Source organism: Lontra canadensis, unplaced genomic scaffold (genome assembly GCF_010015895.1).
Source record: "Lontra canadensis isolate GAN:19392208 unplaced genomic scaffold, GSC_riverotter_1.0 scaffold151, whole genome shotgun sequence".
Taxonomy (NCBI): Eukaryota; Metazoa; Chordata; class Mammalia; order Carnivora; family Mustelidae; genus Lontra; species Lontra canadensis.
The window spans coordinates 1,813,260-1,831,603 of NW_022631145.1; the positions used below are offsets into that span (position 1 = coordinate 1,813,260).

Here is an 18,344-nt window from a genome sequence, read left to right on the forward strand (position 1 = left end):
AACCTACTCTATAAACCTAAGTAAATGAATCTGTTCTCATAAAATACGTCTGGCATTTCCACTATAACCTTCTGATCCCTTATTTGAAACTGAATCTTAGGAGAGTCTATCTTAAACACACATACATGTGCACATGTGCACATACACACACACACATATACACACACTTTGTTCATTTTCTGTTTATCTTATACTTTTTCCTAATACAATTTGTTAGCTAAAATATTTATTTCTGTAGATACTAACAAAAGAATAGCAGGTTTTTAATTGAAATACCACATGGAATGAACTTTGTGTTAAATATAAGACAAATACTATCCACATGGCATTTATCAAATAAAATTTGTGTGTGTGGTCATTTTATATACAAGCATACATTGCAAGAAAAGCATATATTTTAAAAATAAAAGTGAGCTGATCATTCTACAAACATTCCAGTTGCCTATTATAATGAAATTGTGTGTCAAGTGTCATTCTTAAAGCAATGGAGATGGCATTTGCATATCAGTTTCATTGCTTTGGATTAAACACTGAAAGATGAGAGCCAAGAGAGCTTATTAAGCTGAAATGAGGGCAAATGATAAAAAAGTGTTATTATGTAACACTATATCTGGATATCTGTTGCTCTTTCCATTTTAAACCCTAAATTGCAATGTTTCTTAAAATTATCATTGAATGCACTGAAATACAATAAAAAATTAAAAGGTATACATACACAATGGAATACTATGCAGCCATCAAAAGAAATGAAATCTTGCCATTTGCGACGACATGGATGGAACTAGAGGGTATCATGCTTAGCGAAATAAGTCAATCGGAGAAAGACAACTATCATATGATCTCCCTGATATGAGGGAGAGGAGATGCAACATGGGGGGTTAAGGGGGTAGGAAAAGAGTAAATGAAACAAGATGGGATTGGGAGGGAGACAAACCATAAGTGACTCTTAATCTCACAAAACAAACTGAGGGTTGATGGAGGGAGGGGGGTCGGGAGAGGGGGGTGGGGTTATGGACATTGGGGAGGGTATGTGCTGTGGTGAGTGCTGTGAAGTGTGTAAACCTGGCGATTCACAGACCTGTACCCCTGGGGATAAAAATATATGTTTATAAAAAATAAAATTATAAAAAAAAGAAAAAAAAAAGTTAATGCATAAATTGTGCTGCATAAATATAATTTGATTTGAAAGCCAAACTAGTTTTCTCTACTTTGTTAATATTTATTTGTTCTTAATGTACTAGACTGTAAGCTTTTGAAAGACATGTCTCATTTACTTTTGAGTCTTAAGGGCTTTGAAATAGTCTGTCCTATAATAGTTGCTCAATAAATGTGTGTGAATAGATGACTGAATAAATCCAAGGTAGAGCGCCTCCCTCATAGTCACTGTTATAAATTTTAGGTGAATGGCTGGATGCTGTTGGTTTTGATTGGTCTTCCACTTTGCCTCTGGGAATCATCAGTCATTAAAAGTGTAAAGTCCTTCAGCCACCTATGGTGAAGTAGGCTATGTGGAGTGGGGCATGTATACGGCAACTTCTTTTGTCAATCAGGGAGTTTCACATTTGAATGTTTGATTTGGGGCTTAGATTAGAAACTACCATTTGTTTTCTGTGTCCATAGCATCAGAAAACTGATCTCCCATCATTTTATAAACCAATGATAACACATAACTCATTTATTTGCATTAGAGAATGAGCACCACTTCCAAGTGTCCCTGTTACCAGAATTATTTCATGTTTGCCAGGTTGCCTCTATTGTTAGATAATCCAAAACATTTCCTTTATATTTGGTGAGAATAACCCCTACATTTCAGTTATTCTGGAGAATTTATTTTATGGACTGTCTAAGCAGCTTATAAATACTATCTTCTTTAATACTTATCACAACTGTATAAAAAGAAGTCCCATTCACTGACTCCATTTTGCAGATGAAGAAGTGAAGTGACTTACCTAGAGCCCTACAACTAGCAAGTAGCAGAGCCAGGTTTTGATATTAGACAGTGAGGCTCCCGAGTGTCGTACTCTTAACCACTGTGGTATGAGTGCCTAGCTGAGGCTTTCCTAAGGCCCCTGAAAATGAAGTATTTTGTATGCCACGTCGTTTGGTTATTGTTTTAAATTTTTAATTGTGGTTAAAAACTCACAACATACAGGTTACCACCTTACCCATTTTCATGTATAAATTTCAGTAGTATTAGGTGTGTTCACACTCTTGTATATCAAACCTCTAGAACTTTTTCATCTTGTAAAACTGAAAAATTTCACATTGAACAGTAATTCCCCATTTTTCTACCACATTGGCTTTGAAGTCCTATCATCCCAAACATAGCACCCCAATCTAATAAAATTCCATCAGACTACTATCACATACTGTAATAAAAGCTAAACAGAGACAGGAAAACACTGTTTTATTTGCATAGATGTATATGCCCAGAACTCAAAACCTTTAAGAAACATAAATGCATAAGAAATGGGATAAGTTGAAGTAAAAAGGACAGTCTTACTGATTTGTCTTCTTCTTGTTCTTCAATTTGGCCTTAAAATTTTGTAAAAGAAAACTTTTCTGTTAAAATTCATCAGAATGACCTATGAGTGAATCATAACTTTAGGAACATTGCCTTGGCTTAAAAACCAAGAAGAAAAAAGCTGTACTTAATTTCTTGTTTCTTGTATATGATTTTTAGCCTCTGCTTAAAGAGAAATTACATTTAAATACTGATAAAAATACTATTCTATATATCTGATTTTTTATAGTAATAGTTCCCATTTAGTACTCTTGATGTTTTAAAAAGAAAGTTGTGACATTCAATATAGAGAATATAATTCTGTATTACATATATTTATGGTTATATATAGAGCAAATTTTAACCAATTAAATAAAAATGCTAATGTTATAAAATTCATGCACAGTTATACAATCTCTGTTTGAAAAAAAAACCTCAAAAATCTGAAAAGGATACTTAATCAATGTACATTTTCAATTCTGTTTTCTTTATATTTACTACTATATTTGATCCACAACTAATCTTGTGAAATAGGCTGAGGGCAGCTATAATAAGAGATGATACAGAAATAGACTCAGATTCCAGAGTTATGGTACTTAGGCTAAGCATTGTACTAGGAGCACAGAATAGAAACGAGTTCCTGGTTAAAGGGATTCGACCAAAACACAGAAGTGAGGAACAACCCAGCCCATCAGGAGCACCAGTAGTTTAAGTACTGCCAAAGTCATAACTGTGAATGGGGACATGGTAGGAAATGGGGAAGAGAGGCCAAACCCAGGCTCATATAGCCAAATAAAATAGTTTGAATTTGATTCCACAGAGTATGCACATGCAGGAAAGGGTAATTGGCAATGCATCATGACACATGATAAAATGTCATGGATGAAAATGTTTTATCAAAAATCTATTTACTAGTGTCAGGATTCATTCTGCCCCCACTTTTTCATACCGATACCTTACATTGGGTTGTTGGTTGTTCAGCTGTTGAGAAGGAAGTGTGACTCCACTTCTGAAATGAGTAATACACTATATGTTAATTAATTGAATTGAGATAAAAATAAAATTTAAAAAAAAGGAAGGAAGTCTGAGAATTTCTCTAAGAATCCCTCAAAGCCTACAAATTAGAGTAGAAGTTGTTAGGCATATGGCTATGCAGATATATTTTGTTTTGTAAAGTATTTAAAACTACTTGGTAATTAATTCTGTTACTTTGTGAATCATTCTAACACCAAACACTAAATGCACTGGCAGGCTCAGAGAAATAAATGATGAATGCCATCATACTTGGAGGACATGTAAAATGAAAGATGCTTACCAATCATCCAAGTAGATATCTGAAATAGCAAATATTACAATAAAATAAAGTCTTTTAACAAAAAATAACTATTTAACAAATATATTTTTATGTTTTCAGTAGTTCATTCTTTTCAAGCAAAATTCAATTCCAAAAACTCAGGAAGGTGACATTTTTGAGTGATATAAATCTTTATAGTTACATGTAATTATTTTATTATACTTTTTTAAGATTTATTTATTTGAGGGGGGAGGGACAAAAGGAGAGGGAGAGAAGCGGGCTCTCTGCTGAGTGGGAAGCCGGAAGTGGGGTTCAGTCTCAGTACTGAGCTGTAAGCAAGAGTTAGATGATTAACCGACTGAGCCACTCAGGTTCCCCTACATATAAGTATTTTGAAAGTATTATCCACATTTATGAATTTACTTAAATTGGGAGGGAAAGGATCTTAACGTAGTCATTTAGTTTCTTACTATAAAATGCTATCATAAAATACATTGTTTAGGAGCTGCAAAAATCATTTTTAATTCGCAGCTATCTTTAAAGATATTTTCATACCACAATTATTTATTCTTTTTCCTATAATTCCCTGTTGTCATTTGTTTCATTGGTTTATTTAAATTTATCATTTTTCATTCACTTGACCATTGTAAGTCAAGAAACTTTTACCTTTTCGCTCTTATTATTATTATCTTGTCTGGTGGGGACAAAATAATTGAGACAAAATAGAGGAGCAAGAGGCAGACAGCAGGTGCATTTGTATATTATGAAATGTTTACAAAATAATAAGCACCACATGAATATTGCATTTGAAGAAAATTGTCTGGCAAATGATATTGAGTCATATATCCAAATCATCCCTCAATTACCGAAGAACAAATTACAACTGCTAATGCATTCAGTTTTATCAGAAAGAGAATTCACTGTGTGGGGCATCTAGGTAGAGTAAGAGGGCTACTGCTTATTTAATAGAAGATTAAAATCTCTGTATTTATATCTGTATCTATATGTCTATAGCTGTACCTATATCTCTGTAATTTGAAAACCTAAAACATGTCTGTTGTTGGTGTTGTGTGTGTGTGTGTGTGTGTGTGTATAACATTTAAAAGTCCAGTATTTTTTTTTTGAAGAATTAAGTTCCTGTGGCTTATTTGCTGTTGATTGGCTTTCATGTAGTATAATTAAACTATTATATGCACTAATATTATTACTGTAGTTTATTTTAAGCTTAAATGTTTATTTCTTTCAAATATTTAGTATTTATATTAATTAAAATTAATTTAACTTTAAATTTCTGTATTTAATATATCTTACATTAACCTTGACAATAAACTTAAGAAGTGAATATTCCTATTCATATTTTACAGGTAAGGGAGTGCAGACTCAGTGAATTTAGGAAATAGGCTCAAGGTTAGCAAATTGCAGAGCTAGGATATTGACCTGATGGTAGCTAATACCAAAGTCCATTCTTTTTCTTTCATTAGAACATTTCCCTGTTTTTATATAAAAAGCACTGGGTTCTGCTTCTCTGGTTTGTATACCTAGCAATGTAAAATACTGAGATGTTAAAGACAAAGATGGAATAAATACTCAAACTCTCTACTTCAGTGTTTTTTTGTTTTGTTTTGTTCATGCTTTCCCGTTTAAAAAGAGAGAGAGAGAGGGAAGTAAGGCAAGACCTGGGATTTTGGAGTAGTTTATGTGCCTTTCTTCATTTTACCTTTTGGCTGGTTTGCTGTCTGAACACTAGGTGGAGGCGGCCCAGCTCTCTGGGCGACTACTGTTGTCAGGGCCACGGGGCCCTGCAAGATTCTGAACTGTTGTACCTGCTGCTGTGGCTGCCGCTGCAAGGCAGGGGCCTGCTGCAGTGTGTGCTGGGGATGAGATCGGCTCTGCTGGGGTCTTCTTTCACTCTCTGCAGAGTCAAGCGGAGCCAACACCACCGGCTGGGGCTGCAGAAAACTTCCTGCTCCAGGGAGGTTAAGGACAATGGCTTGCTGAGCAGATGAGGCTGTTCTCTGACTGGTTGAACCTTGTACACTTGAACTCTGTGGCACTGGCTCCTGAGGACCAGTAGTTGTGGGCTGTTGGAGTTGTGGTTGTGGAATAAACTGGTAGAGCCACTGCTGCTGAGGCTGCTGCTGGGTGTTCAAAAAGAGTGAACCTTGTGGAAGCTTCAGTAGAGTTACTGGACTGATATTGGAGGCATTTTTTAAAATAAATTGAACACCTATTTGAGGAGCCTGTGGTGCAGGAGGCACTACATTTGGTGGCCTAGCTCCTGAGGACAGGGTGCTAGACTTGATATCCATAGGAGCTGTGGTCCCAGAGGTAGAGCCCTTCCCGCAACTGGAACCCCTCCCCAAAGCCTGGGCTCCACAACCAGAGCCCACCACTTTGATGATGCTGTGGCCTGCAGAGTTGGACATGACAGGGGTGGCCAGGCTTCTTTGTGATGAGCTGGCAGTAGACAGGATGGCTGCAGGAAGCGTGTTCACTTGATTCACTTCTACAGAGGATTTCTGGGAGATGGCCACGACCTGGGTGGCCAGGGTTCTTTGTGATGAGCTGGTAGTCGCCAGGGTGGCTGGAGGAAGCATGGTAACTTGTATCACTTCTGCAGAGGATTTCTGAGAAGGGGCTATGACCTGGGTGGCCACTGTTCTTTGTGATGAGCCGGTAGTTGACACGGTGGCTGGAGGAAGCATGCTAACTTGTATCACTTCTGCAGACGATTTCTGGGAGTTGGCCATGACCGGGGTGGCCAGGGTTCTTTGTGATGAGCCGGTAGTTGACAGGGTGGCTGAAGGAAGCATGGTAACTTGTATCACTTCTGCAGACGATTTCTGGGAGTTGGCCATGACCTGGGAGGCCAGGGTTCTTTGTGATGAGCCAGTAGTTGACAGGGTGGCTGGAGGAAGCATGCTAACTTGTATCACTTCCGCAGAGGATTTCTGGGAGTTGGCCATGACCTGGGAGGGCAGGGTTCTTTGTAATGAGCCGGTAGTTGACAGGGTGGCTGGAGGAAGCATGGTAACTTGTATCACTTCCGCAGAGGATTTCTGGGAGTTGGCCATGACCTGGGAGGTCAGGGTTCTTTGTGATGAGCCGGTAGTTGACAGGGTGGCTGGAGGAAGCATGCTAACTTGTATCACTTCCGCAGAGGATTTCTGGGAGTTGGCCATGACCGGGGTGGTCAGGGCTCTTTGTGATAAGCTGATAGTGGACAAAGTGGCTGGAGGAAACATTCTAACTCGAATAACTTCCATAGAGGGTTTCTGGGAGCTGGTAGTGACTGAGGTAGACAGGGTTCTTTGTAATGAGTTTGTAGTGGACACAGTAGGTTCAGGAAGGATGCTAATTTGATTCACTTCCATGGAGGATTTCTGGGAGTTGGCACTGACCTGGGTGGCCAGGGTTGTTTGTGATGAGCTGGTAGTGGACAAAGCAGCTGGAGGAAACATGCTAACTTGAATCACTTCCGTAGAGGGTTTCTGAGAGTTGGTAATGACTGGGGTAGCCAGAGTTCTTTGTAATGAGTTAGTAGTGGACACGCTTGCTGCAGGAAGGATGCCAGCCTGATTAACTTCTACAGAGGATTTCTGAGAGGGGGCCATGACCTGGGTGGCTAGGGTTCTTTGACATGAGCTGGTAGTAAATAAAGTGATTGGAGGAAGCATGCTAACTCGAATCATTTCTACAGAGGGTTTCTGGGAGTTGTCCATGACCTGGGTGGCCAGGGTTCTTTGTGATGAGCTGGTAGTCGACAGGGTGGCTGGAGGAAGCATGCTAATTTGATTCACTTCCACAGAGGATTTCTGGGAGTTGGCCATGACTGGAGTGGCCAGGGTTCTTTGTGATGAGCTGGTAGTTGACAGGGTGGCTGGAGGAAGCATGCTAACTTGAATCACTTCTGCAGAGGATTTCTGGGAATTGGCGATGACAGGGGTGGCCTGGATTTTTTGGATTGAGCTGGTGGTGGACACAGTGACTGCACGAAGTGTGCTAACTCGATTCACTTCCACAGAGGATTTCTGGGAGTCGGCCATGCCCTGGGTGGCCAGGATTCTTTGTGATGAGCTTGTGGTAGACATGGTGGCTGCAGGAAATGTGCTAACTGGATTCACACCCACAGTGGGTTTCTGAGAAAGACTTGGTGGCTTAGAAGCAAGAACAGGAGATGGAGATTTAAGAAAGCTGTTTCCTTGCCATGGAGTTAAACTGTTACCTGATGAAGTCTTTTCTGAGCTTAAGGGAAGTTTGATGGTTGGAGATGGATGTCTGAATCCCTTCCCCAGGACTGAAGACTGACCCAAAAGGATCTTGGGCTGTTCAGTTTCTTTCCCTGGAAGCAGCTGGCTGAAGCTGGCTGAGTCGGTGGAACTATGTGAAGTGGTGACTGGACATTTGGCCTGGTGCAGGACTACCACCTCTGGCTCAGTGACTACCACACCACCATCAGTCTTTGACCCAGGCAGGACACTATTTGAATGGTCATCTGTGGAGGGGTGTGGAGAAGATATCTGTCTCTCATATCTGACTTTTTTACGTCGTCTTCTTTTTCCAGAGATAAGTGGATCCTTAAGTGACTGCATCAAGGTCAGCTTTGTCTGAGACTCATCACCACCTTCATATCCAAATACAGAATCATCTTTTATCTCATGGGCTGGCCACACTGTTGGTTGTGAGCCATCACATTTGACAAAATTCTCCCATTTAGCATATTTCTGCACATCCACTTCAGAAGGTAAAGCCAAGTCACAGGGTCTCTGTTTCCACATATCTACATAATCTGCTGCTTTAGAAATTATGAAGTCAGAATTCTCACTTGTTTTACTTTCTTTGCTTTTTTTGCAAGAAGTCAATACTGTCAGCTCAGGAGGAGGTGGAGAATGAGACAGCTCCCAATGCTGATTCAGAGAGGGTGCAGAGTACCTCTTGAAGCTCCTTTTCATCGGCCCAGTGTTCATCTTTTGCTTGTTATAGAGCAGCCTATTTGCAGTGCAGGCTACAGATATAGAAGGATCCAGACACAGGGGCTCAGCGGTAGCCAAGATCAGCTGGCTCTCAAGCAACAGTTTGTCTTCCTGGGTCCATTCCTGGCCATCGCTGGTTATGGACTGCACGTCGCAGGCTAATGTCTGCATGGTAGGGCGCAGGAGAATATGCCTGCTCTGGTAGCCCGGAGGTTCCCCACCGCTGCACTGCCTGTAGTCCCGCACCTGCGCTATGACGCACCCGCAGTGGAAGAAGTTCACCTCAGATTTTTCCAGGAGGTCCAGCAAAACAGGAGGTAATTCTTCAGCATCCAGATATTCAAGAAATTCCCTTTCTTCATAAGGCAGCCGAATAGTCTCTGAATACGCTCCATGTTTCTCTTTGAGCATCAGCGAATATCCCTCTTTTCCTGGGTATAGGTTGACCACTAAACACGGCAACGACTCTCTCCTCACGAGCTTCTCTAGCAAGTTCACGTTGCTTCTTAGCTCCTCTGGAGCCTCAGGCTCTCTCCCACATTCTTCCACATAGATGTCGTAAAGTTTTTCGTAGAGAGATGCTTCCCCACTCGACGAGACTTTCCTTTTAGGAGGCCTCTGCTGGGCACCTGCGATGACATAGTCCGCACGGTCCAAAGCTCGTTCTAAAGCCTGTTGCATCATGGTACAAAGGGGGCCCCCAAAGAAGAGAAAATTCAAATGCCTAGCAGAGTGGGAAAAAAAACCCCGACCTTCCGGTCAATATAGTCTTGCAAGCTCCGCAACTCCACAATGGAACCACCAGCTTAACTTCAAAATTGACACCAAGAAACCCACTAACAAGAAAGCAATACACAGAATTCTTGCAAGTCTCTGAAAAATACCTGTATCTGTACAGGCTGCCGCCACTGCGCTGGGCCTTGCCTCACCTCGCCTTCCGTCGTTGCCCTTGGTTAGGCCGGAAGTCAGTGCGGAGGGGTCAAACTATAGAGCCTTCGGTGCGCTTGCGCGCTACCTCACGCTGCACCTTCTGCCTCCTTGGCGGTGTGGTTTTCAGTGGTCTGTACTTCCTGTTGTGGTGCCTGCACTTCCTGTTGGAAGTAGGGCAAGACGTCTGTGTCCAGTCAATGCAGTTTAACAGGATAATAACAATAACCTTTTATAGAAAGTGATTCAATGCCATCCTTTCCCCCACTTTGTTCTCATTAAGAGTAAAGAAAAATTACAAATATAAATATGTCCTATGTGCTCTCCTTTCCCTATAGAAAATGTATGTTCAACCAACAGCTACTTTGAGAATGAATTATGAGGAAACTAATATGCTAGAATTGAGACAATAGTATCAGTGACAAGTGACTTGCCATGTAGAAGTTAACAATTTCCCTGGTGAGGCAAACAAATAATCAGATAAATAGAATACACCACAATTTATAGACGTGGGCAGAGTGATAAAAGAAGTTCTAAACATGGAGAAGTGAAAAAAAAAAAACTATTCCCAAAGGAGATGATAGTTGAGCTTTCTTAAAGAATGAATAGAAAGTTATCAGACAAAAGGATTCAAGTCATGGGATTTTCTGAAGTAAGGAAAGAAATCTAGACTGGAGCTGCGGATGAGGATGTTACCTATTTGAAATTATTTTCCAAAGAGTTCCCACCATGAGTCATTCATATTTCAAAGCTACTCAAAATAAAATTTATCTAATGCTCCAGGAAATTAACCAAGCAGACATTTTTTTTCAAATGAAGAAACTGACATTCAACCAACTGAAGTAATAGGCTCAAGATTATAAAATGGTAAGCAGTTGAGGCAGGGTACAAATCCAAATCTCTGACTGTGAAGCTTGACCTCTTTCCACTTTTTTCATGAAACTAACCTTAAAAACAGGAGCATCTGGAAACATTGACAGGGAATTTGTTGGTAGGTGCCCAGCTGGACATCATCTTACATGCAAGTTTTGTGGGGTTTTTTTTTTATACAAATGTAAAACATTAAATTACTTATTTTGAAGCAAAATTGACAACTCATGAAGATGCCCCATTAGAACCAGTCATGGAAAAATAAATACACAAGAATGGTGAAGAAGTTGTTTTGGAAATGTGTCAGGGGATGAGTGAAACAGGTGATGGAAATTAAAGAGTACATTTATGATGAGCCCTGAGCAATGAAAGTATAGAATTGTTGAATCACTATATTATACACTGGAAAATGATATAACACTTTATGTTGATTATACTGGAATTAAAATTAAATACTTAATAAAAAAAATAAGTAATGGCAAGAGATTTGCCTTACCAGATGTTATATTGTACTAAACAGTGTGTTTGTTGTATAAGTATCAACAGAAGTAAGTCAAACAGTTCGATATCTAAGAAGTAATTCCCAAAATATGCAGGAGTTTGACACACAGTAAATGTGGCATCACATGTCAGTGGAGAAAAGATAAAGTTTTCACTCAGTCTTGTTTGTAAAAAAGGAAACTGGAAAAACTGTCTTAACATTTCTATAAAAATAAATGAATCAATGATGAAACTATAAAACTACTGGAAGAAAATAGTGAAAATTTTTTAAATGTATATAAGTACAGAATACAAAAAGACTTTCTAAAAGTCCCCAAATCCAGAGGGTATAAAAGGATTGATGTAATTATTAGAGAGAAATAAAAAAAACTCTCCATGTCAATCAAGACAAAATTAAATGGTAAATGGCAAACTGACAGAATATATTTGAAATAGAATTCAAAATAAACCAATATCCTTACTATAAGAAAATTCTGCAGCTCTGCCATACTGTTTTATATTTTGGGGTCATTTTTGTTGTTTCCACCAGTTGTCTTTATACTTATACCTTTATGTAATCAATCATCTTAGTATTCTTCTTTCCTTACTTTGATGTTTCTATGATGTCAGCTTACAATATTTTTTTAAAGATTTTATTTATTTATTTGACAGACAGAGATCACAAGTAGGCAGAGAAGCAGGCAGAGAGAGAGAGAGGGAAGCAGGCTCCCTGCCGAGCAGAGAGCCCGATGCGGGACTCGATCCCAGGACCCTGAGATCATGACCCGAGCCTAAGGCAGCGGCTTAACCCACTGAGCCACCCAGGCGCCCCAGCTTACAATATTTTAATTCTCATGTATATCTTAACAAATCAGATTACTCTATATTTCTTTCTCTATTCTCTTTGCATTTTTTAGTTATGTTATTTCTACTTCTTCAGAGCAAATAATATTTACATATTATTCTTATAACTGTAATACTTAATACTGCCTTTATTTTAGTACCAGATCATCAATTATGTATGCTTACTACCAAGATTTCTCTAAATCTTTCTCCATTCTTACATTGTAAAAGTTTTTCATTCTCTATTTTTGGGAAGCATTTATGTATATGATATTTCCTGAGATTCTTTTTCTAATGCTTAAAACTTTGCTAGTAATAAAATCTTGGCTCATATTCTGTCCTTCCCTTTAGATTATTGGAAATGTTACTCTGCTTTGTTGTGCTTTGTGTTTTCTTTTTTGTAAGTGACTTGGCTTTCTCTGGAAGTTTGGAGGATATTATTTTTCATTTTATTTTACTTCATTTTATTTTTGATACAGTTAACACACAGCGTTATATTAGTTTCAGGTGTACAATACAGTGATTCAACCATTCCATACATCACCCAGTTCTCATCATGACAAGTGGCCTCCTTAATGCCCATCAACTTTTCAACCAATCCTCCCAGTCCTCTTCCCTCTGATAACCATTAAATTGTCCTCTATAATTAAGAATCTGTTTCTTGGCTTATCTCGCTCTCTGTTTTCCCCTTGCTCATTTGTTTTGTTTCTTAAATTCTCCATATAAGTGAAATCATATGGTATTTGTCTTTCTCTACCTGACTTATTTACTTAGCTTTATAGTCTCTAGCTTCTTCCATATCATTATAAGTGACAAGATTTCATTCTTTTTTATGGTCAAATAATATTCCACTGTGTGTGTGTGTCTGTATGTATATTCCATTGTGCATGTGTGTGTGTGTATATATGTGTATGTGTATATATACGTGTGTGTGTGTGTGTGTGTGTGTGTGTGTGTGTGTATAATGCTGCTAAAAACATATGGGTCCATGTATCCTTTTGAATTAGTAGTTTTGTATTTTGGAGGAGGGGGAGGTAAAAACCCAGTAGTGCAATTACTGGATCCTAAGGTAGTTCTATTTTTAACTTTTTATGAAACCTCTTTACTGCTTTTCACAGTGGCTGCACCTATTTGCATTTCCACTGACAGTACAAGAGGGTTCCTCATTCTCCACATCCTCACCAACACCTGTTGTTTCTTGTGTTTTTGATTCTAGCCCTTCTGACAGGTGTGAGGTAATATCTCACTGTAGTTTTTTTTTAAAGATTTTGTTTATTTATCTGACAGACAGAGATCACAAGTAGCCAGAGAGGCAGGCAGAGAGAGGGGGAAGCAGGCTCCCCGCTAAGCAGAGAGCCCGATGTGGGACTCGATCTCAGGACCCTGGGAACATGACCTGAGCCGAAGGCAGAGGCCTTAAGCCACTGAGCCACCCAGGTGCCCCCTCATTGTAGTTTTGATTTGCATTTCCCTGATGATGAGTGATATTGAGCATCTTTTCATGTGTCTTTTGGCCATCTGGATATTGTCTTTGGAGAAATGTATGTTCATTTCTTCTGTCCAGTTTTAAATTAGATTATTTGTTTTGGGGGGTGTCAATTTATCTAAGTTCTTTATGTATTTTGATTACTAACACCTTATCAGATATATCATTTGCAAATATCTTCTCTCATTCAGTGGGTTGCCTTTTAGTTGATTGATTGTTTCAGTCACTATGCAGAAGCTTTTTATTTTAATATAGTCCCAATAATTTATTTTTGTGTTTGTTTCCTTTGCCTCAGGAGACATATTAGAAAGAAGTTTCTATAGCCAGTGGCAAAACAGTTACTGCTGTGTTCTCTTCTAGGATTTCAATGGTTTCAGTTCTCACATTTAGGTCTTTAATCCATTTTGGATTATTTTTGTGTATGGTATAAGAAAGTGGTCTAATTTTATTATTTTGCTTGCTGCTTTCCAGTTTTTCCAACACCACTTGTTGAAAAGACCATCTTTTTTCTATTGGACATTCTTTCCTGTTTGTTAAAGATTAATTGACCATATAGTTGTGGGTTCATTTCTGAATTGTCTGTGTTTTCTATTCTGTTCTATTGGTCTTTGTGTCTGTTTTTGTGCCAATACCATACTGTTTTGATTACTACAGCTCTGTAATATAACTTGAAGTCTGGAACTATGATGCACAATCACTTGTTTACATATAAAATTCCTGTTGGGATGTCAAGGTGAAATTTTCCTCTGCTTTGTGTGAGTGTGGATGTGCATATGTGCACATGTGTTTTACAACTGTTATTTGCTGAACTGATTATCATTTTTCTGGCTTTTACCCCTGAACAAGCAATAGAAGATACTTTGAACTGAGTAGAATAGGGAGATCCCATGGTTACCTGATTCCATATTTCAAGACCACCTTTTTCGCTGTCATTATGACATGTGGATCTTACTATTTTTATTGTTGTTGTTGGTGGTGGTGGTAGTTTTTAACAAATGGAACATTTTTTCACAAGTCTGGTTTCTTCTGATTCTTTGACCCAATCTTGGTTCACTAGAGCCCTTTATTTATAGTCAGCTTCCTCCCTCACTTTCACCATTAAGGCTTCAAAGGAAACATTTCCTCTCAAAGGTATCTCACTCTCTTCCCAAGAAGAGTTGACCACCTCTGGTCCTGTGCTCTTTCTGTGCTCCTTTCTTTTGATACCTCAATAACTATGGTCTAATCTACCTGGCTTCAAATTGTTTCTCAGTATTTGCCCTCTCAAAATTTGGCCCCAAGGCTGTCTACAAATTAATAAAAATAAGATCATTAACCTAGGAGGAAAAAAAAAAGGGGGGGTCAAAATGACAGTTCACAAAAGAAGGAATACAAATACCACTTAAGTATATGGAAAGACATTCAACCTCACAAATAAGAGAATTATAAGTTAAGAATTTTTTATTTTAATGAAAGTCCTATTTTTACCTATTACATTACCAAAGATGAACATATTTTATAGCTTATCTTGTTAGCTAATGGTGTGGGGAAACATTGTTGACAACTCTTAAACATTGTTGAGGGTGTTAATTGGACCAAATCCTATGGATAATAAAGAACCTGGTAATAGGGTTTGCCCCCAGATTTGACTTCAGGGTGACTGAGGCTCATAGGTAGGAATTTTCCACTATTAGTATATGCTCATTAAAAATGAACTTAATTTTCAATTTTTTAAGTGCAACATTTCCACTGTTACTTCATACTCTAGATGAATAACAACTGTTTTCCATCAGTGGAGATAGCAGTACTTCATTCTGAATATCATTTTGCAACACAAGAGCACTCAAGAGGAAATGAATAGTAAGGACAAAAATCTAGGGAAATTCTGGCATTTAACTGCAAGGAACTGAGTGAAGAGTGGCATAAAAGGAAAACCAGGAAAAGGCCTTCTAATAAAATCTCAAGATGACTGGACATAAATAGTATTCAATGTCATATTGTGCTCAAGCCAGATAATGACTGAAAGCCAAGAGATTTTTGGTAATACTAGTAACATTTTTTGATACATAATGGAGAGAAAACTCAAGCCATTGTAGAGAAAGAGATGAACTTGTGTTGAAAAAATGAGAATAGTTTAAAATGCCACTGAAAGATTTGTATTAGTGCAGGTGAAGAGGTAAGTTATAGGTAGACGTAGAGTACACATGTGCACACCAAGACTGCCTCTCTGTAAAATCTCTTAATGCACTAAATGGGTCAGATAAATATAACATGCATAATATTATCAGTAATGCTATTTTGGAATTTCAGAAAAGGATGTAAGCCTTCATGTAGACTTTTATTTGACAAATGAGAAACTAACACACCCAAAGCCACAATTCAAATTAATGACTTATTCATGTTATGTGCTTTATACATTATAGACATAATAAATGGTAAATAAAGACATCAGTAACTACAAAGTCAAAATAGGCAGCAATACTTTGTATAATTTGGATTCGAGATAAATCCATATTAGTAAAGAAAACCAGGAGCCAGAAGCAATGTAACAGCTTTTTCAAATTAGCCACCAAGGTAGTCAATTACAATTGTATTTAATAGACTAGTGAACAGAAGGGTTATGAGAGTGGGAATGATTACAGTGCTTTTGTATAAATTGTAGCTTCAAGAAAACACTTAAGTAAAAGATATCGAGTTAATTGTTATGATATTGTTCATGTGTGTATGAAGACTAATTTGGGAAGACCCTGCATCTTGATAAAACTGAATATAACGGGATTGAACTCCTCCATTCCATAAGAGTTTTTCTTTGTCTGGCTACCATCATAATGGATTTTTAAAAAGATTTTATTTATTTATTTGACAGAGATCACAAGTAGGCAGAGCGGCAGGCAGAGAGAGAGGAGGAAGCAGGCTCCCCACTGAGCAGAGAGCCCAATGTGGGGCTCGATCCTAAGACCCTGGGATCATGACCTGCGCTGAAGGCAGAGGCTTTAACCCACTGAGCCACCCAGGCGCCCCCCATCATAATGGATTTTTAAGGAAGAAGCAGATATTATAACTAGAATTCATGTATACAATAAAGCCATTTTCATTTCTTTGTAATAGTTGTTTCATATGAGAAGAACATGAGAGATAACCTTAGAGAGTACTGATAGCAAAGTAGGTTTGACAGCTGACTCTTGGAAAGTGTCCTGTGTAATTATCCCACCTATCCTCTGGCTAGGGATAAGTGTTTTTCATATGACCTATACTTCTGAAAATACTGAATTTCAAAATATCATTTCATGTACATAGCTATTGACATCTGCAAATATTTATCCATTTAGTTCTAGAGTCCCATTGGTGATTCTTCCATCAAAAACTAAGAGTAGAGCAAAGCTAATAATGGGCAAGCCCTCATTCATGCTGTTTGATTTATTTATTTCTCTCCCTGATGCTGCATCTAGGGATGCCTTCCACTTTATGCCTCATGGCAACTGCAGCTCTTCCTGGCAATAATATGAGACAAGTTTAACTGAATTTCAGCTGTATGGGACTTCACTCCCAGAAAGGGTGTTCTATTTATATTGAATTTTTTTTTATAAAAATGAAAAGTTGGATCTGGAAAACATAAATGGAGGAGGACTACATTCACAGTAGGAAAAGAAGATTAAATATTAAGGGTTGTGTGATTTATCTCTTTATGAGGTGCTGCTGCAAAGGAGATTAAGCTTTTAAAAAGTGGTGACCTTGATATAAATTCCATATTTAGCCAGTGGTGAAATATTATGAACAATGAAGAGTATGTGAAATAACAATGGGAGTGAGATGATTCAAGGGTTGTAGTCAAGCTGACAGTCATCTAGGGGGTTAAGCCATAACTACACATCATAGTAACAGCAGTGGTCCATGTTAAGTAGTGTTTGTCCATTATAAAGTTTGTTTACATTAGGATGTTATTTGCTTTTCACACAAGGCTAGGAATTTAAGTATCCTTATAATTTTATGATCAGGTAACTGAAGTTCAAGGAAGACTAGTTACTCCTTCATAATCACACAGCCTATTAGTGAGTTCTGCCCATGAAACTGCCCAGTTGTACCTCCTCCTCCTCCTCCTTGTATTCTTTATCATATTTGGGTAAAGATTAGACACATTTGTGTTTTGTTTTTGACACTTTTAACCATATCTCTAACATTACTCTGTGACATTATATTCTGGCAGTCAAAGAGTAAAGGAGTTTATTCCTACATTTTTTGTTGACAAAATGTTTAATGTAATTGTCACATTATAAACATGTTTATATTTATAAAGAAATACAAATTATTAGACCTTTTTTCTAAAAGTGGCCTCTTTTTACCAGGGAAAGTTATCAGATTGCTGGCATTTAAATCATTTTCTCTTTTAGTGAATGGGAGGTGACTCAGATTAATGGCTCTTCTTTCTAGTCAGAAAAATCTAAAAGTTACTTTTCATTGTAATTGATACTAAAATTATGTAAACGGATTGAAAAGAAACCAACTGTGAAATATGCATGTCATATAGAATAAATAATTCTCTCCCCAAAAATGTCTAATTCTGACTTCATATTTTAAGATTTATTTGTTTGTTTGGGGGGGAGGAAGAGAGCGCATGGGAGTAGGGGTTGGGACAAAGGGAGACAGAATTTTCAAGCAGACTGCTCATTGAGCATGGAACCCAACTTGGGGTTGAAACCAAGAGTCAGTTGCTTAACCAACTGAGCCACCCAGGAGCTCTATAATTCTGCCTTTAAATTAAACTAACTCACTGTTTAATTCCTGGTTGTTGGTTTTTTGTTTTTTTTTTTTTTTTTGGTTTTTTTGTTTGTTTGTTTTAGAATATCAATAAAAGACCTTTCATCATAGATAGGAAAATCTGAAAGTGCCTTAATTTATTAAATGTGCCATGTTTATACAGTGTTATTTGTATTACTTGCAAGCATATAATTATATAATTTGTGTACTTCGTTATTTTACTTCATGGGAGAC

General features: G+C 38.0%; 2 protein-coding genes across 2 annotated transcripts in view; one reads left to right on the forward strand and one right to left on the reverse strand.

Moving 5' to 3' along the window:
* IL1RAPL1 (interleukin 1 receptor accessory protein like 1) overlaps nt 1–18,344 on the forward strand; it is a 1,455,000-nt gene that overhangs the window by 808,310 nt on the left and 628,346 nt on the right. The gene's annotated exons all lie outside the window — the stretch shown is intronic.
* On the reverse strand, nt 5,492–9,451 carry LOC116859232 (transcription factor SPT20 homolog). The gene is made up of 2 exons (XM_032844354.1): nt 7,924–9,451; nt 5,492–7,707 (listed from the first exon to the last, which is right to left on the reverse strand). The coding sequence occupies exons 1-2, from the start codon at nt 9,449–9,451 to the stop codon at nt 5,492–5,494; spliced, it is 3,744 nt and encodes a 1,247-aa protein (XP_032700245.1).

Excerpts from the sequence above, each read along its gene's own strand:
- LOC116859232 (XM_032844354.1), bottom strand. The coding sequence starts at position 9,451 with ATGCAACAGGCTTTAGAACGAGCTTTGGACCGTGCGGACTATGTCATC. Across the intron at positions 7,708-7,923 it reads TTCTCAGAAACCCACTGTGG|AAGTGATTCAAGTTAGCATG; the intron begins GTGTGAATCCAG and ends AATCCTCTGCAG.